Genomic DNA, 21305 nt, shown 5'->3' with positions numbered 1-21305 from the left:
CAGCTTTGTTCTGGGGGTCAAGATTTGGAGAAACACCTTCTAAAAAGTTCAGAGCTTGGTTTCTGCAGCTGCACACGCTAGCAGAAGACTAAGGCAGGAGTAACCACCACCATGGTTAACAGCAACCTTGTTGACAGTTTCTCCTCTAATGCAAGGAAGAAGGGAAACAAGACTCTTTCAACATTGGCAGCCAGAATGAAGTCCAATGTGCAGAGAGAGACAGACACAAAGCCATAGAGTTGTCCACTGGTTCAAAACCACACTTCAGGGCTTTCCTGTCTTCAACTGGGAGGAAGCGGCCAAAGCTTTCTTTCACTCCACTCATATCTATAAGCCCTGTGGAAACAGGGCTGCTTGTCACCTGAGGTGGCGACCCTAGCTTCAGCATGAAGCAAGAGAAACAGCTTCCTGGTCTTGGACCCTGTGTGCACAAAGTGTGAGTGGAGGAAGGTCCGGATTGAGGAGGAGGGCGCATGTCTGTCTGGGCAGTAGTGACAGAGCAGCTTACCTCCACGAAGTCTGGCGATGTCAGGGTCAAGTGCCCGCTGTCCATCGGGCTGCCATCCCTTTGAGGAGGGGAACACACTGCTGGGAACCAAAGCATCTTCTAAAGGAAGTTCTTACTGCAAGCTGGCCCAAAGGTCCCTGAAATCAAAGACATCACTGTGGTTTTGCACTTGGCATGTTTATGTCCCTTTCTTCTAGGGACAAGTCTGTCAGCCCTGAATGGGATCTCAACTTTCAAAAGGAAAGTGTACAGAAATATAGGTCTGCCTAGGTATAAAGGAGACGAGAAAGACAAGCAGTCTTCAAGCCACACCTCAGTTAGAAAGCAAACATATTAGCATTTCCTTCTCAAAGAAGAGCCTTACATCAACTGTTACTTTTAAAGAACCAATGTGCTCTACCAAGCGTTTTCATCCTAAGCCAACTCCACCTCATCACACTTGTTTAAAATGTGTGATCCATAATGATTCCAAAACCCATGAACTACCCTATACTGGCCTTGGCTGGAAGCAAGAGGAAAAGCATGCATATAAATGCAAATTGTAGGTGATTAGCTTCTGTAAGCCATTGTCTACAATCAACCTTACCATTGATTCCATTTATAATGACAGGGAAGCGTCATTAGATCCAATTGAAGCATATAATCAGAAAGCCAATCTCACACTCAGTCAACCAAAAATAATCAAAATTCAGTAAACTAAGCTGAGTACCTAATCCAGTGTAACAACGCTTGGTCAACTTAACAGGATGTATAAACTACTTTTAGCAATTCAATCTGCAATAAGCCAACAGCAACCAATGTCAAAATATTAATATTCCCCAACCAACTGCACAGCTAGCAAACCTAATCCTTGCCACTGCAGCGATGTGAATAACAGAAATGGAATACTCTACTTACAGTAATCTGTGTATTAAGCATACAAAGAAAAAGAAAAGAATCTACTCCTAAAAAGCTTTATAAGGGAAAATATTTCTCTGTTTTAAAATTTTGATTCAAATATATGTTTTAGTTATCTAATCAAAAACGAGGGAGAATAAAGTCACCTACAAATTAATTTACTTCTCTGAAGATGAATCTGCACAACAGGGACAGGAACTCTTAAACATAGCAATAAAACTGTTAGGTCTGGTAGGTTTTCAAGAGGCGAAAATCTAACCCAGTCCCCCCTCCCGAAATGACCAGGAACTAACCCCATCCACATCAGTCAATCCTCCAGAGCCCAGTGCGTCTCAACTCCCAGACAAGAAAAGCAACACTACTGCAGATCTGCTCCAGGTGCAAGGATGAGGAGGAAATAAACACAGGTCGTCAGGAAGGACAAGGCTCTGCAGAAAGGCTCCTAATAAGTAACTGGAATGGCTGCAAGGAGAAGAATGCAATCGCTGCCCGGATGTTTTCTGGCAACCACAAGAACCTTCCCCAGGTGGGAACAAAGCAGTGCTAATGAACAGAGATACAGAACCACAAAACCAAAACAAGACTCTTGGCAGAGACTGGGTGTGAGCAAAGGAGAGGGCGGGACAAGGACTGCCCTGTAGAGCTCCCGTGACAGCCATCTCCAGCAACTGAAGCAGCACCCTCATTATTGTCGATCTTGGCCCAATTTCCCAGCCTCAAACACACAAGAGACTTTCCAACATTGGCTAGGCTTCTACATCAGAGGGGGCCACAGCTACAAGCACAAATTCAAACTCACTCATTCAACACATATGACTGCGGAAGTGAACATCACCTAAGCACTGAAGATGGAATAAAACCATTGCCAGATGTTGGACAAGAATTTCTCCTGTGGAACTACCCAATAAATAAGGTGACAGTAAGTAAAAATCCAACACAAGGACACCATGGTCTTTTGAAGATGTTACCTAATAGCCTAGGATTCCAGGCAAGTGTGAAATGGTGACCCCTGCTAGGAACTCACAGGTCCACTGTCTAGCTAACTTGCTCAGGCTTTCAGTGGGATCTCACTGACCCCATGCACGGGGAGTGCTGGCCCATGGAGAGATGCCAGATTCCCCAAGATAGCACTGGCAAAGAACAGTGGGTTCTCTGTTAAGGGGGCAAGAGGGTGGACAGGACATCGAGGAGGGCCACCCACCGAGGGTGCCTCTGAGAAGGAAGTGCCATCTTGTCCATTCAGCCTACCCTTCCCCTTTCTTCCTCCCCTGACTTTGCAAAATTGCCAACCTACTGACTAAATAATCTGAAATAGCCTCCGTAGAAGTGGGAATAATTCACCAGAGAGAGGAAATCCAATAAGGAAAACAAGGGGGAGAAGCATTTAATCGGATGACAGTCAAGTGCAGGGAAGCAAATGGTGGACCAGGAGCACAGCACCTCTGGCCCCAAATCCCAGCTCAACTCCAACCTGCTGTGATAGCAGAAGAAAATGAAGTCACTCGACTCCTCTGCACCATGGTTTTACAATCCAGATAACAAAAGGAAAGGGCTAGGAGCCTCCAAGGGCCTTTCCAGCTCTAATAATCTTCGGTTCTAATTTCTCTGACTGTACACAGGAATACTGTATTAAGTGGCAAGCTGAGCCAAATGAGATCAGATACTAGAAAGAACTTAAAAGATAAACATGTCCAGTCTCTCTTGCAGATGAGGAAACAGGTCCCAAGATTAGGTGACCACACTGCTGGTTTCATCCTCAGCCAGGGTGAGATCTCCAGGGGTAGGTCTCCAGATCTCTGGAGCTTGGGGTCAGGATGGCCACAAAAGAACAGAAAAGTGATGAGTCAAAGACAAATAGTCTCCCCCCACCCCCTTTCTAACTACGTCTTTTCTCTAACTTCTTCATGACATTTCCCAAAAGCAAATTTGCAGACCTCTTCCCCCAACCCAGAAACCTCTATTCCAAGCCAAGCTTGCGTTGTATTATCCCATAAACCCACCTGACCCACCAGGAGGAGAGAAAGTACTGAAGGGGAATTTAAAACCCGTGTACGATGAATAGTTAGTGTTACAGGTTATGTCAATATAAAGAACCGTGTAGCTCACCACAGCTGTCCAAGCACCCAGAATTCTTCCTCCCTTCTCCCCACAGCCTCTCGCCACTTCAAACCCTAATGCTAAAATGTGAAGGGCAGAATTATAAAGCTAATATGGGGGGAAAAAAAGTTTTAACATATTTCTAACCTAAGGGAAGTGGACATATTTCTTAAACAGAATCCCAAAAGCAGAAATCATAAACTGAAAAGTTGACAGATTAACCACATTAAAATTATATATTTTTTCCCAACAAAGAACACCTCAAGGTTAAAAGTAGCATGATGGTGTCAGAGAAGATACTTGTGGTATCTAAAACCAAGAATAACTTAAATATATATCTCAGACATTAAAAGACAGGCAACCCAATAGAAAACTTCACGAAAAATATGAACAAAAAACTCTACAGAGTAAGAAATTTTAATGGCTAAGGATATATAAATAGATGCTCAAACTTACCATTAATAGTAGAAATGCAAGTAAGCATAATAAAATAGCATGCTATTTCTAAGAGATTGGGAAAAATTACAAAGTTTTAAAATATTCGCAAAAAAAGTAGACAAACCATGCTCAACATCATTAGCCATGAGGGACACGCACACCAAAACCACAACGAGATTCCGCTTCACAGCCACTAAGACAGCTATATTAAAAAAGAAAGAAAAAAAAATAGATAAGGAGAAGTTGGAACCCTCATTCACAGCTGTGAGAATGTAAAATGGTGCAGTCACTTTAAAAAATAGTCTCAACAGTTCCTCAAAAACAAAACAGAACAAAAAACCAGTTCCTCAAAATACTAAACAATAGTTACCATGTGACCCAACAATTCCACTTTGAGGCACATACCCAAGAGAAATGAAAACATGTCCACACAAAAACTTGTATAGGAATGTTCATAGCAACATTATTCATAACAGTCAAAGAGTAGAAACAACCCCTATGTCCATCAACTGACGAATGGATAATAATATGTAGTATAAATCTATACAATGGAATATTATTCAGCAATAAAAAGAAATGAAGTACTGACACATGCTACAACATGGATGAAAACATTATGCTAAGTAAAAGAAGCCAGGCACAAAAGGCCACTCTGTGATTCCATTTATATGAGGTGTCCAGAATAAGCAAATTTAATGAGACAGAAAGTAGATCAGCGGTACCCAGGGATGGGGGAATTAGGAGGAAATGGGGAGGAAATGCTAATGGACACAGGGTTTCTTTTTGGGGTGATGAAAATGTCTTAAACTGATTGTGGTATGTTTGCATGACTGTGAATTTACTAGAAACCAATGAATTGCATGGTTGTGTGAATTATAGCTCAATGAACCTATAGAGAGACACACAAAAAAAAAAACCAACTGCTAGTGGGAGTGGAAACTGGTAAGGCAATTCTGAACAACCATCTGGTAGTATTTACCTAAAATGAGTATCATAATCCAGAGTCTAAAGTCCAGAGTGCTGTATGGAAATAATAAGAGTCATATCAAAATATACTCTAAATCATAAGTCACTAGGGAAATGAAAACTAAAAGTACAATGAAATACCATGACATACCTTCTAAAATGGCTAACATGAAAAACACTGACAATACCAAGTGTGGGTGGGAGTGTAAAATAATACAGCCACTCTGGAAAATTAAAGAGACACTTATGATATGACTCAGCAATCCTACTTATAGCTATTTACCCCAGAGAAATGAAAAACTCATGTTCATATAAAAATAGTACATGAATGCTTACGGCAACATTATTCATAATAATCACCAAATTCTGAAAACAACCCAAGTGTCCTTCAATAGGTCAATATGGTATATCCGTGCAACGGCGTACCACTCAACAATAAAGATAAGCAATTGATACACATGTGAGCATGGATGAATCCCACATGCATTATATTACCTGAAAGAAACCACTAACAAAAGGTTGCATACTGTGTGGTTCCATTTATGATGCTCTGGAAAAGCCAAAACTGTATGGATAGATCAGTGGTTGCCAGGGGTCAGGGTTGGGGATGGTTCAGGAATTCTTTGGGATGTTGGAATTGTTCTGTGTCCTATGTGTGGTGGTGCTTGTAGGAATCTACACATATGTTAAAACACATAAAACTGTACACCCGATAAAGTGAATTTTACTGTAATTTAAAAAAAATTATGTAGTAGGGAACAATAAACCCATACACAGTACACAAAACATTGCTTTATCTATTGAGGACATATACATATGAAAAAAACAGAAGTCTTACATAGATCAATGATGATAATGCCATGAACTCCAAAATAAAAAATTCAACTCTCTCCAGAGGTTCATAAATGGAAGAGGGGGAAAGAAATACAACAAGAAAATGACCAACAACTGATTTCACAGAATAAAATAGGTCATGTTACTAGCTAACAAAAAAAAGCTCAAAGAGGCTACAGTGGGAATATCTCTGCTTTAGCACTAAGAATAGCACATCATGTTTAATTAAAAAACAAAAAAACACCACCACCCTAAAATACATACACACACAAAACAGATTTTTAAAAAAAACAAAGTATCCGCACCTTATTTGCTTTCTCATTCATTAACACTACTCTAATGCTCAAGGTTCAAATTAAAAACCAGATAGTTACTTCTGACCTTTGTCATCATCAGTTTTTTAGAAAATATACAAAATATTAGCTGAGTGAGGGTGTCCAGGTACACAGCACCACTCCAGATACTAATAAACAATGTCTCAGGGAATATTAACTTTGTAGTAAGAGCACAAGTGTCCAAGGGAGAATCGCAAACTTCCCACGAAGATGCTGTTCAGTGAGGGAGTGGTCCCCCCTCATTTAATGAAAACCACACCACATCACTTTCTACCACTTTACTGCAGGAAGCTTAGTTTATAATGAACATCAGACCAGAAAAGGTCACAGTTGATATTTACGTAAACAACCCCTGCTGTGAACAAGCTTCTTCAGTCCATCCCATCTGTCTTTTGCCCCATCTTACATCAGATCAAAAGTAAACAGGAACAAGAAAAAGAAAAGAAAAAAAAAAAAAAAAGTAACCCAAGCAGCATTGTTCAGATACCATCATCCCCAAATGCTAGCACGCAAAGGCTGAACAGCCTCAAGCAGAGTAAAAACCAGGCCCTAAGTTTGGGAACGTCCTGCTCATGATGCTCACAAAGCCCACACGTGGTCTGGTCATGGAAATCAGTGGTCCCTGAGATTCTCTATCCAAAATACTCTTTGGGATATTCCAAAAGTCCCAAACATCAGCCTTAGAAATACTGTTACTGACACCTAACAGATGAAAGATCACCGTTCACTCCACAGGGCACAGTCTTCTCAACAGGGACACTAGTGAAGTCTGGGCTGAGTAATTCATTGTTGCAGAGCTGTCCTGTGCAGTGCAGGATATAAAGGAGCATCCCTGGCCTCTACCCACTAGATACCAGGAGCACCTGCACCCCAAGTAGTGACAACCAAAAATGTCTGCAGATGTTGCCACGTGTGCCTTCAGTGAGGGAAGATACGCAAGGGAGGTCAGCAGGAGGTAGAGATATGCACCCAGTACTAGATTCAGGTGACTCATGTTCGCCTCTCTGCAGCAACCACAGAAACCCCTTGGACTACACAAGGACATCTCCATACCGCAGAATCCCAACTTTCTTCTCTGGCCCTTCAAATTTGGTTTGATTCTAGTCTGAATAAGCTGCAAATCACCTCTCCATATGTGCTAAACTAGTGTCATTCTCTCCACCTCAATGAAAACACTGCTGGGACTGTCTTTGGAAGGAGGAAAGACACGAATGAAAAAGAAACTGCGCGTTGATAAGAATTTCTGAGGCAAGGGGAGTTCACACAAACGAGGTACAAATCTGAACTAAAATACCTTCAGAAACCAGTAACTCATTTGTATTTCTAAATATGTCTGAAACTGCAGGTCACTACAAGGGCATGGCTTGCTGTGAAGTAGCTGGGAGACAGGTGTGAGGGAAGATAAAATTCAGAGCCGCTCCTAACCAGATACGCTCATTATCATGTAGCCAGACTTATATTTCTTCTCTGAGATATGAAAAGATCATGAAATCATAATATAAGATAGGCAACGCAGAGAATCGTAGCTTTTTTGTGTTTTCCTCCCCGGAGATAAAAGCACAGTAGTTTGATTATATTCTCCCACCCAAACTAGGACCGTCTGAAACAAGGAGCAGCTATTAAGAGCTTTGCTGGGACCAGACATGCAAGCCAAGCCCACAGATGGAGGAAACCTGTCTGCAGCCTCGTTCATCTACAGCAATATTTGTTTTCTTCTTTCCCTAAGGGTAAAATGATTGGTTTTTCTATTTCATCAGGAACTACTATTTTCCCTTTGGGGGGAAAAAAAAAAGACAAACCAGAAGTCCAAAGAATATAACTTTGAAAAACTACTTTAAAGTGAGATTACATATCTATCATGTACCCTTTATCAGAATAATTTGTACTTTCATAGGGTACTTGGTTTTCTAAAACTCATCAGGGGACTTTCTTTCCCATACTAGTTTTCTGGTCAATCTGATGGGTAAAATACCTGAAATTTTCTAGGAACTGATGAAAACTTACTCATAAGTCAGGGATCTGAACCCACTATGAGACAATTACTATGTTGGATTTGTCTCCCTAATAATGACACTACAACAAAAACTACTACGGCAAGTAAAGATTTGAACAGCACAGATTTTTTTTTGTCTTGCATCTATCTGATTTGCTTGTATTAAACTGGCCTGATGTTTGAGAGTATTAAATAATTTATTATAAAAGAAAATGATAACCCACATTTTCAACATGCTAACAATCTGTTTTTAAGATTCACGAATTTTCATCGATCGCACGGCGCCATCTCTCCCTGAGAACGAAGCCCGACAAACACCCACCTCTGGCTCTGAGGCCTGCTTCCCACCACATTTTGCTCTCGAAACTCTCAATATTTCCACAGAGACCAGAACGTGTTTTTTGTTCGCCTGGACCCCAGCCCCCTGCCCCCACCACTTAAAGGCATAAAATACACTGTCAGCCTTCCCCTTCCCTCCCACCTTTTTGTTATACTGGTGTAAAAAAGGTAAAACAAAAACGTTTTATGAAAAAAAAAAAAAAAAAAAAAACACTCAAATTTTGACTCATTTGGCACAGATCTTTTTTTAATAAGGAAAGAGTTAATTTTTAAGTTTATCTCATTTACTTAAATCTACTGCATGCCAGGCACTTTACATACATGATCTCGATCCTTATAGTAATCCTATAAGATCTAATTTTTTCTGCATTTTATCCTTGAGGAAAAGTCAGCAGGCTGAGGAACACCCAGACAGTTGAGTCCCCTTCCTGTACTTGGATCTGAGACTAAAATCCTGGCTATAAGTGAATCTCAATGTGGAGATTCTGACAAATGGCAATCTCCCCAAAAACCAAAAAAAAAAAAAAAAAAAAAAAAGAATCAAAGAATGAGCAGGGCTTGTAAATGCTGAAGAAAGAGAAACCAGGCTTAGAATCCTGTACAAGACGCCATCCTCTGTTACAATCTTATGTCTTTATTGCCGAACTGAAAAACAAAACCAAAACATTCTCTCTCCTCCTGCACACCACTCTATACCTCCCCAACCCCTCCCCACCCCCCACGGTTTCATTTTGACCTTGTGGATGGTATTTTTGTGGTAGAGAACTCCAGTGGTGTATAATGGTTATGATATGGAGGCTTCTGATTGATTGAATATTCTAGCTGGTTTAGTTTCCCAAAAATTAAACACTTAAACTAAAACGAATGAAGTTTTTTTTTTTTACATGTGTGATAACCTTCAAGATCTTCCCAGGCCTAACATTCATCAATGTAAACAAACATTTTCACTGTTGTACTGTTCCCTCTCCCCACTAAATTGTCGTCCTTGTTTTTGCTTTTCATCTTGATTTAAAAGAACATATGCTTCAAAGCAATTCCGTGATTTGATCATAGCTACACAGTCAAAATTAACACCATTCTCCTGATCCTCAGTAACATTCAGTATACATAAACCACTTACCTATTGCATTAGTCCATCTTGTGTCACTTATAACACAATACATTGAACTGGGTGATTTATAAAGAAAAACGAAATTTACTGCTTATAGTTTCTGAGGCTGGGAAGTCCAAAGTCCATCGTGTGGTGGCAACAGTGACCCAGGGGTCTCCCATTGCAAGATGGTGGAAGCAGAGAGAGCAGAGAAAGAAGAAGGCAGACTCTCTTCTTCTTTTAAAGCACTCAGAACCACACCCCTGACAACCATGTTTAATCCATTTACTACTGCATGGTCCTACAACCCAATCACCTCTTCAAGGCCCCACCTTTCAATTACCATAATAGGATTTCCCACACTCTTTACAGTCACAGTGGGGGCTAAGTTCCTAATACATAAAACTTGAGGGACACAATTCAAGTTTCAGGGAGTTTTGGGGGGACATAATTCAATCCGCTATACCTACTGTTTTTAATCTCTTTTTCTGGACTAGATTAATGGAACCAAAGCATAATGTCAAGATCTCTGAATGCTAACTCAGCAATGAAGAAATTTCTTCTTTGTCCAGTCCTGCTAGGTAAAGTCCCTTGACACAGGGTCCCAGCTATAAGTGAATCTCAATGTGGAGATTCTGACAAGATGGCAATCTCCCCAAAAAACAAAAATCAGTTCTTTTAAACAATTGACAACGTAGTTCTGAACTGTTTTAACTGAATTGTTTTAAAAGGGCAATGAAAACCACATATAGCACAATTATTTTCAACTGTGTGTCAAAGACCCATCTGTCTTACACATCCATTTAACCTGCATCTTCCTTGACAGTTAGGACTGTGCTAATTTAAACTTAATAAGCCTTCCAAGATGACAGAAGAACACGGGGGCTCCTCCTCTGGGCCAAGGAATTCCATGAAACCCTATTATACAAGAACAGCAGACAGAATTACAGGTCTGGATTCTTGTCCTGCCTGATTATAACAATTAATACTGTTTAACAAGGGTAGTTTGTTATCTTTTTAGCCAAATAAGACAGAATGTCATTTACATGTCTGAAAGAAATCAAGGGCAACTTTTCACAATGATGACATTATTCCTGGCACTCCTGTGGCAGTTATATTTCTTAAAGGACAATCTGCCTCACAGAACATATAAACCACGTTACATAAATTTATCAAAACTTTTCGTCCTACCTGAAGTCAGTCAGTGGAGAAAACCACTCCATAAGTCACTCCATTTCCTTTATAGGGTAAGTGGCTTTAGAAAAGACCAGCCAGCTGTGCACCTTGCCTGTTTCCTCTTCCCATTAAGCACATGAGTCTATGACACTCCCCAGCCTCCCCTGAGTTAGGTGTGGTCACGTGTCTGAGTTCCAGCAGAAATAATGTGGTCTACATCTAGGCCTGGGCACATGAGACCTTCCCACACGTGAGCCTCCACTTTTCCCCCACACTGACTTAAGGCAGCTGAGCACAGCCATGTGTGGAAGACAGAAGAACAGCAAAACAGAAGAAACTTGAGTTCCAGAAAACTGCCCACAGATCAGGGCAACCAGTGAGGAAGAGATAAATTTCTATCCTATATGAGTCATTATAAATGTAAGGGGTTTATCACAGCAGTTAACATTACGTTAACTAAACAAAATACACTGAGCAATCCTAGATCAAGGTTAGGTTGACCTGGAACCTAATGTTCTAGAATTGGTGGTTCAGGCAAGAACAGGACATACCGGATGGAATCTCTAGGTAGGTACAGACAAGGTAACACCATGTTTGGCCATAATAAAGCCATCTATTACAGCATCCAGTAAAAATTCTGTTGAGGAGAAGAAGTTGAAGATACTTTGAACCACTGATCCTTAATTTTCATAGTTAAATATTGGCTGGTATAAATCATCAAACATTTGTGAGGATCTTCCACATTTCCTTTGCCAACAGCAGCATAATTCACATTAAACTACAATGTCAGCATATCACATGAAATCTAACTCAGAATTTACTATAACAGTATTGTTGAGGCCATTTACAGAGAATATGAAGTGATATAGTGGACAGAGTCCAAGTGGAGTTTCTTTAGCTGTTTGTTCTTAACAGAAATTTAACATCAAGAAGACTTTGGAATTCCCTACAGAAGTGGCATGTGTTCTCCTCTTGGATCATGAGAATGATAAAACTTACAGAGGTTCCCTTTCTGCCCTGTCAAGACCCAAACTGGATGTGCCATCACAGCAATATTCACCCTTGTTGGCATCCTTCCTCCTCCTTTCTGTGGTCCTGATCTTCTTGGTTTGACCTCATGGATACCTTCACTACAAATTACCTTCATTGTAAGGTAATTTTAGAGATGAATAAATTCAATTAATTAACACTTATTAAGTACCTACTACATGCCAGGTGTGTTCACATACTTAATTCCCTTTCACCTTTGCAACAGTGAGGAATATACCATAATTCTCCATTTCACAAGTGAGGAAGCAGTGAAGTTTAAAAACAAAACAAAACCAAAAAAAAACTTGCTCAAGGCTACAAAAAGTAAACCAGAGCAAGATTCAAGTCCAGTGACAACTGACTCCAAAACTCACTTTTTCCTTTTCAAAATGCTACATTTGACCTATGACTTATAACTATCCTTTACACAATGGGGGGGATTACCACTCAATTTAGAATATTCATTTTAGTAAATGAATGGTTCTCAAAATTTCCATCCTTCGGTTATACCTTATTATCACATTTCCACAAAATCAAAACCCATACTATCCCTCTGACATTAAGGCAGGCTAGCAGGCTGTGAGCTACACTCGGGATAAACCCAGGAGAGGAGGAGGCATAGTCTTAAATCATCCAGGTTTATTACTGCCTCTCTCAGGAAATAGTTGTTTCTGCCCACAAAGTTTTGGTTTCCACAAGAATTATTTCAGAGCTTTTTCACTTACTTTTAAGATTTCTAATGTCCCATCTTAAAAAAAAAAAAAAACATTTGTAAGCTCAGCGAAGCAGGCATAGGTCAAGGAACCTGAAGCACAAGGAACAGTCTTAAACTTTTCTAGTGGTGTAATATGATCACCCTACAACACCTACAATGGTAAAATGATTCCATGCGGGATCAGAAAGCCATTTTTAATACTATTCTTTCCCACTTAAAGAACTGGGTGAAGGTCAAAGACAATTCACAGTATTGTATTATTATAACTACTATTTTATTTAATTATTTACTTACCTAGCGTTCTGAAAAGTCAAGTTGAGATAAATTAGTTAATTAATCAACACTATCCATTTTCAGCAGTTTTTAAAAAGAGCATTAAATTAAACCACAGTTGATGACCAAAAAATCAAAAGGTTAATATTCTTAGTTTGGCATAAGTTTTTTTTTTTTTTTTTTTTTTTTTGTCTTTTTCGTGGCCGGCACTCAGCCAGTGAGTGCACTGGCCAGTCCTATATAGGATCCGAACCCGCGGCGGGAGCGTCGCTGCCTGCGCTCCCAGCGCCGCACTCTCCCGAGTGTGCCATGGGCTCGGCCCTGGCATAAGTTTTTATTGCTAATCATAAACCATCCTAAAATTGGGTGATTAATGGTTATTGTTATAACTTAACACGAAACAGTTTTGATGACAAAGTCCCACTCAGAAATTTTCTTGTTTGAAAGAGAATTTCAACAAACACTTTCACCAAAAATATATTTCTATAGGTGACATTTAAGATGACATAACTATCAAAGCCAGGTTGTTTTGATCACAAAGGTCAAAACAGTTCTCCTTCCTCTAAAAACCTGCTGTGCTATTAGAGTCCTTCACATCCACTGCTTGTATCAAAGTCAACTGCTGCATAATGGAAAATCATGTTATTTTTAAGCCTTACCTTCAGATAGGATCCATAATATTTGGTTACATATGGACTGTCGCACTGACTCAGCACTGTGATTTCTTGTTGAATGTCCTCTATCTCATCTTCAGCTTCTTCCAGATCAATGATTTTTATGGCAACCACTTTCTGAGTCCGATTGTCAATGCCTTTGAACACCTCGCCAAAAGAGCCCTTTCCAATTTTCTCTAGTTTTGTAAAAAGCTCTTCTGGATCTGCTTTTAGGTTCTGTAGGAGAGAAGGAAAAGAAGGGAAACTTTAATACCTCACAATGCCATGACTGGTTTTTTGCTCAATTTATAATGTTACAGACCACAGTTTTTCAGGGACTGATTTGTTTTCTGTGTTAAGGATCAGTCCTTTAGGTTCAGGACATAAGAATCCTAGGTCTCATTCACATGTGTGCATGAGACACCTGAAGTGTGCAACCTGAACAATGACCTTGCTGGATTAGAAAAAATAAAAAAGGCTCCAGCTTTTATAAAATGAAAGTAAAGTAAATAAAGACTGAAACATTTATTTGAATATGTTAGAACAGACATACGGATTTCTTTAAAAATCACTCTTGTCTAAGTAAAAATTTCACTTTTCTCCCCACCCTATCCCCAAAAGTTTCTAAATTCAGATGGGTATTTACTAAAACTCAGGTTAACTATGTAAGAAAAAAAATGTATACTTTAATTATAACTGTTTCATAACAGGCTATAATTTAAAATCCAGTAAGTACAATCCAATGCACTTCATTTATAGCTACTGCCTTCACCTAAACAATAACAATCTAACCAGACCCCAGAAAACAATAAGCAGCCTGTTTTCTTTCATCCCATAAATGCTGTGCCCTTGAAATAGCTTCTAAAGGCTCTTAACCACCAGCCTGATTAATTGCCAATACTGCAAGGAGTCTGGCTGTCATGGCTCAAGCATCTACCATCATAGCAGCCCCATACAGACACGTGTAGACAGGCAAGCTCTCAACAGGGGTAGCAACCTGACATCCCAGGGAGGTATCTGGAAATCGTGTGAGGGGCTGTGTGTCACAAAACTGAGGGACAATACTGACATTGAGCAAGAAGAGCCAGGGATGCTACACCTTTCCCAAGTAACTGCCCAGCCCCAAACACCAACAGCACCCCAATGACAAGCACTAGGCTGGGATCCCACAGAGCAAGAAAGGACTCTGACCCTACAGACACATCTTCCCTCAGAAACATTACATACAAGGAACAGGATGCCAGGCCAACCTTCAAAAGTCTAGTTTTAATCCTTCAAAGAGACGGAAATAGCATGGAAACAGAACAAGAGGGGGACGGAGGAGGAGGACTGAAAAGGAGGTAAAGCAAGAACAAGAGAAGACGGGATAAGAGACACAGGAAGAGGAGGCCTCCGTAGGGCAGTGAACGTAAGGGGGTCATGTCACAGTACTGCGCAATTTCAGCAGCACTCCGAGTTAAATGAGCTTTGTGGACTAACCAGCACTAACCACTCACTTGCTTTCCAAGGTGAAACACACCGAGTTCCAAGCAACCGCTCCACAGGGGACTGCTGAAAGCCAGTCAGCCCATTTCTAACTAGGAGACCCTGTTGTGCCACAGTGCACCTGCCACAGAAACAACACAAGCTAGCAGTCCCAGGTGCTGTCCTTCACACAAAGGAGGCAGAGCCCTTGCCCCATTTAGACACTGCACATCTAACAATGGAAAAGCTCACAAGACCCACTGACCATCGTAGTAAAAATGAACACAGTAAGGTCTGTGTGCTGGACATGATACGTACAATGGGAAATGCATCCTGGGGTTACCCCCCCCACAAAAAAGGACACACAAGTCATGAGAGACCATGTCACTCAGAGCTCGGCTAGCACTGCGAGGGGCGGCCTATGTAATCCATGGTGTGATACACTGCCAGGCATCACAAGGACTACAGTGCTGGCCATGCTCCTCCAGCTCATAAAAAGCTATCCAAACATCCACTGTGCTAAAAATGAAACTACCTATTCACCTTCATTTCTACTTGAAGTACTGCATTAAACATACCAACTGGTGATTAATAGAGAGGCATTTTTTTTCCCCAGCAACTCCTAAACCGTCTGCAGTCATGGAACTATGTTTCAAATGTCTCTGAGACACCATACTCAAAAGCCAGAATGTGTATTCCAGGCTTTAAAAATCATAGTCCAAGACCCCTGGGTTTACCAAGATAGTCAATGACCAGCAGCCAGAGCCCAGGATAATTTTCTTGAGTGAGGATTGTTTTTGAAGCTAGTGGGTAGCTCTCAACTATCCTCTTGTTATTATTTTCAAACTTGTCAAGTTCTCCAGTTGAGCATCCTTCTAAGTCATTTTTGGGAACATCCCACAGAATGCCAGAGAATCCCAGATGGGGACCTCACACCCACTCCACCTGCAAACCGCCCTGAACCTACGTCCCCACCCTCCTGACACAGCTGCTAGGATTAAAGGATTGCGGGGAGGGTTGTATTTAGTTCCCTTTTTAAGGTATAATAAAACATAGACGTGAGTGGCTGCTGTCCATCTGTAGCCGCTACCACTGTGGCTGTTTTCATGCCCTTTCACTTACCTCTTTCCCTCCAGGACGAGGTGGGGTGGCCCTCCTTTTCTTCAAGGCCAATCCTAAAAGCTGGCCTTTGGAATCCATCCTTCTCCCCTCCAGAATACAGCTTCATCAATAACCCTCTTCTCAGCTCCCTCTTCCATTCACCCCTCTCTACTGGCTCTTTGATCTGGGCAACATGCTCAGGTTTCTCCCATTTAAAACAAACAAAAGCACGCTGGGAGCCTTCCCCCTTCACTCTGTCCTCCTCTGAAGTTCCCTGAAAGTCATCTAGACCTGCCCACGCTCCCCACCGCTGCAGCCTGGCTCCTGCTCTCGCTCTGGTCACCAATGAAGCAGCGTCCTGCATGCATTTGAGCCTCGTCAACCACGCCCTCCTCCACCGCCTCCTCCTTGTAACTTTCCAGTCCCTTGGCATCTACAGCCCTGCTTCAGTTCATCTACTTTCAGCCCCCCTAGTTCCAGAAAAATCTTCACTCAGACTCCACCCTGGCCAGTCCTTAATCCAGGGCATTCCCCCAAGGTTCTTTCTCTATTCCTTCTCCTCAGGGATGCCAGATAACAGACACTTTCAGGGTTTGGGGCTGTGTTTCCCAAACCTGGCTGATCAGAGTCACCAGAGACACTTAACATTCTCATGGTTATGTGTTTGGGGGCAGGGAAGTATATAACCTATATGTTTTAAAATACCCCAATTGACTCTGATGAACAGCCACCTCTAAGGACACACTTTTAAATTATCATATACATAATAATTTTCAAACTGCGAGCTCCAGCCCTAGGATCAATTACTTGCCAGGGTATCATCTCTTTCTTCTCTTCCCACACATCTCAGGCTCAACACGTACGAACAAAATTCCCAACTGAACTGGACCATCCCCTGTATCCTCGTCTCACAGCATCTCCTGCTAGACTGCAAGTGGAGGGAGTTCAGGGACTGTGTCTTACTCATCTCTCTGCCCGTGTGCCTGGGCACAATGAGTGGCATGACACTGAAGGTCAAACATCCCCCAAGTGATAAAAAAAGCCCAGCCTGCGCTGTCACAACAGGATCCTGGTTAGACATTACAAAGACTGTCCTAACTCAGAGACAGCAGGCTCTAGAAGGGGAGAATGGAGATAAGATCTCTTGCTCACAAGGGTAAGGAGAGGTGGTAAGAGCCTGATTCCCTAAGGCAGAAGTGAGCTGGTTACGCTTTAACTCCCAGGAGCAGTGATACTCAAATCTCAGCAAGCAACAGAATCACCTAGAAAGCTGTTAGACCACAGATTGCCCAGCCCATCCCCAGAGTTTCTGATTTAGTTGATCTAGTGTGGGCCCAAGGATTAGTATTCCGAGGTAATGCAGTTACTGCTGGTCCGGGGACCACACTTAGAGAACCACTGCTCAGGAGAGCAGGGGACAGCAGCCAGGCAGCCATGACAAGGTGATGAGCCCCTAAAACACGCTTGTTAGAGGTTAGCTGACAACCCCATCCATTAACTATCCCACCTCCATACAAAAAAAAAAAAAAACAGTGGCATTTCCTTTATGAGAGTTAATTTTAAAAAGAAGCCAACAAGAGTTTATTCAGACCTTTACAATAATGTTGAAGAGGACAGTGTGCGAGACTATTACAAAAATAACCGCCAATGAATCCTGCCTCTGTGTGTCCACACCCTGTGAACTTGACTCTGGGCTGCTCTTGTTCCGCATTTTGACCAACACTACGTGCAGACGGGATGCTGTGCGACCTCTAAGCCCAGGCCCCGGAAGGGCTTACAGAGTTCCCTTCTCAGAACTGTGAGACCACAAGGCCAGGAGGGGCCAGGAATGACAGGCGTGCCATGAGACAGACCCACCCAGCCACATCCTGGATTCCAGCTGAGGTCCCAGTGTGTGCATGAGGTCATCTTAGGCCACCCACCCTCAATCATGCCACTAGCTGACTGCAGAGAGCCCAGACGAGGCCAGAAGAGCTGCCCAGTTAATCCATAGACTCATGACAAATAATAAATATGCTGTTTTAACCACTAGGCTTTGGTTGATTTGTCACTCAACAATAGATAACTGATAGAAAAATTGGTGCTAGAAGCTGGATGCTGCCCTAACAAAAGCCCTGACAGCACATGTCCATCCAGACGTCAGAACTGTGAGGGACCATTCACTGCTGCACACCTCCCCCGTCCCTCTTTGGATAGGAGAACCTATCTCACTTACCTTCTTCCTGCCCTGCCACTGTTTAAGATGCGGTCTTTTCAGTTCACAGCTCTCTGAACAGAGTGAAGCCATGGCCGAGGCGCTGGCCACCCCATCCATATCCAGCCTGCATGCAGGCAGAGAGCATGGATGTTGAGTCGCGGCTGTGCCAAGAGGAGGGGAAGAAGACGGGGAGAAGAGTGTGTCTTGACATGAAGTCTTGGTACCAAAAGGAAAGCTGGAACCCATACCCTGTGTCCATACACCTGGGTTACTTTGCCCAGTGCTCCCATCAAGAGGCAGAATCTGTTTTCCCACCCTTTGAATCTGGCTGGTCTTGAGATGTCCTGTGATGTTATGCCATTTCCGAGGTTAAGTCTTAAGAGACCCTGCAGCTTTCCCTTTTGCCCCCTTGTACGGCCTCCATCAACGTGTGAAAAGGCCTGGAGAGGCCACATGGAGAAGAATGCAGGCACTAGCTAAACATCCTGGCCAACAGCTAAACATGGAGAGAGATACCCAGCTGTCCCTGCTGAGCCCATGCTCCAGCCACTTTCCAGCTGGCCACAGCCACATGAACATGGTCCCGGGAGAAAAACCACCCCGTTACCCCAAGAAACAATGAGAAATACATTATTATTTAGTGAGGTCAGTAAGTTCTGGGGTGATTTGTTACACAGCAATGGCTAACAATTCAAGAGAGATCACTGCAGGAGAAAGGTGCGCATTCTCCAGGATCGGGGCAGCAGGCTAATGTTCTACACCCTGGACAGCTGTGTTTGATTTTAATAAATTGCCTGTTTTCCCTCTGCCTGCTCTAAGACGGCTCAGAAAACAGCTGTCTACACTCTTTCTCTTACTACCTTCCCAAGAGATCATCCCTGGAGTCTGCCACCTGTACATTTAGAGGTCACTGCACTGCATCACCTCTGCTCAAGTATGATGACTCTTGCAGAACTCTTCACTACAGTCTTAACATCTGCAAACTGGACTAGAAATTGCCCTTGGCAAGAAGGGAGCCATCTGCTAAGACCCGGAGAGCAGGGCACTAAACAAAGCTGGGTTCTCCCCTGCATGTAGCCAGGCTGTTGGGGGACTCTTGCATAAGCTCATTACCATATGGTATAGCAGCATGGCCAGAAAAAAATCAACGCCAAAGACGACCTACTTCAGAAAGGAACCTCAAGATTCTGCTCCCAGAATTTATTCTCTGAGGAAAGTAGATCCCCTTGGCAGAACAGGTGCCATTTGCCAACTATCTTGACAATTTTCTTTTTAGCAGAGCTTATATTGAAATAAGCACTGGTCATAGGCTCATATGAGAAAGAAAGGCTCCCCCCTTCCCCCCACCCACCTTGCCTGGAAGGAAGCAGAGCCTGGTGGGCTGAGTTCTAGGCAGCCCCAGGCAGGAGTCAGGATGCCCAGGCTCAGCCTCTTCTGAAGCAGGGGAAAGTCAGGACACTCCCTCCGCCCCCAACAGTCCACTCCAATACCTCACCTCCCCTCTCCTAGAGCAACGAGACTGGGGGATGTGGTGGGTGCTGCCTGCACATAAGTATCTCCCTCCTCAGGACACAGACTCCACTCTCAAAAATACCAACTAGCTGCCCATTCCTGCAGCTGAGCTGGGTGTCATTCCCTGAGGAGGAGCAGGAAGAGGGGCTTCTCTAGGCAACCTCTGAGGTAAAGGAAGGCGTGAACCCACGTGCATGGTCACTAAGCTATAGGACCCCGGAGGCCACGTCACACCTATAAGCCTTGCTTTCCTCCTGGGAGGGAAGTGCTCAGGGGATAAAGAGATAATAACAAAAAAGATTAGCATCTGTCTAGATTAAATGCAACTAAGAGTGAGGATCTAGTGCCTACCAGCGAGGTGTCTGACACCTCCAGTGCAGTGGTCTGGCAATAAAAGGCACTCAAACACTGATTTCACTCCTCACAGCTCTGCGATTCCCTCGAAACCTTTACCATCCACCCAACTTCCCATTCCGGGGAAAGTCAAGGTTAAGCAAAAACTTGAGGGAAACGACACTTGATTTTCCTACTTCCGGTGGCCTTATCTTCTTTTCTGTCACCCTCTTCATCATAACAACACCAGGCCATCTGTCCCTTTAAATCTAGTCAGCTACATTCTGGGCCTTCTCACATATGCATACTTTGTCTCGTTTATTATTAACTACTAGATTTAGGAAGACCAGGGCATTTATCATACTTAATCAAATTAAGGTTAGGATCCTCAATAACCAACCAAAATAAGTAGAAGGTGCATTTTCCCAGATCTAAAGGCACAGGCACCAAAGTCTGGGCTCTGAAAATGCTCCTAAGCCCCTTCCCCAATATGCCTATGAAAACATCCACCTGGGCTCAAGGATCTTGCCTAGAGCTGAAAAGGCCAAGGGGAAAGTACCCCAGGTGAATCTGGAATAGACAATTTCACATCAGTTTCTCACTGAGCATGATGTGGAAGGTTTCTTTTTTGGTGCAACCAACCAGCTACCCAAAAGCCTGGGATCCCCTAGAAGCCACAGCTGTGGGAAATCAACAAGGTGTGCACAGCACCTGCTGCACCACCGCACAATACACTCAGGGTGGGTCACCAACACCCACTGATATGCAGCAGTGGAAGGATGCCCTCAACTCCTGAACTCAACTCTGGAGAGAATAGGCCATGAGCTCACAGATGAATACTTGTGACAACTAAGGACTCCTGTGGTAAAAACTCATCTAAGTTCAATTCAGATAGTAAGAAATTAGACTTTAAGAAAAACCTTAAGAGACCAAATTCTCATGTAAAATTTATGTTTCCTATACATATCTTTTTAAATACTGAATCTGCTTTATGAACACACAAATGAACCATTTTTCAAGTGGTTATTCTAAATGGATGACTATTCATTGTGAAGAGTGACAGGCCCACATCTAGACAAAATAGTAATAATTCTAAACGGATGTAGATGAAAACAAATCTCTATTTCCTAGTTTTTATGGATTTAAGTGAATCTGAACACATACACAGTAGTGGTGCCGGTGTGGAGCAAGTTATCCTTACGTGGGGGCCGGTACCCGCAGTCTGATGTCCAGCCAGCACACATCTAATGAAAGCGAGCCTGTGGATAGTGTGTCCACACCTGGAGACATGCTCTGCACCGCCACGACTGTTTGTGTGTCCAGAAGCTGATCGGCGAATTCCAGGAAGCTATCCA

At 42.6% G+C, this 21305-nt stretch overlaps 1 protein-coding gene across 1 annotated transcript in view; it reads right to left on the bottom strand.

Annotated features, from left to right (window-relative positions):
* STK24 (serine/threonine kinase 24) overlaps positions 1-21305 on the bottom strand; it is a 107881-nt gene that overhangs the window by 47808 nt on the left and 38768 nt on the right. Inside the window, exon 2 of the mRNA XM_063102934.1 lies at positions 13350-13580. Within this exon, the coding sequence (XP_062959004.1) occupies positions 13350-13580 (231 nt within the window). The remainder of the gene's footprint in view (positions 1-13349; positions 13581-21305) is intronic.

Source organism: Cynocephalus volans, chromosome 7 (genome assembly GCF_027409185.1).
Source record: "Cynocephalus volans isolate mCynVol1 chromosome 7, mCynVol1.pri, whole genome shotgun sequence".
NCBI lineage: Eukaryota > Metazoa > Chordata > Mammalia > Dermoptera > Cynocephalidae > Cynocephalus > Cynocephalus volans.
This window is presented reverse-complemented; position numbering and strand designations above follow the sequence as displayed.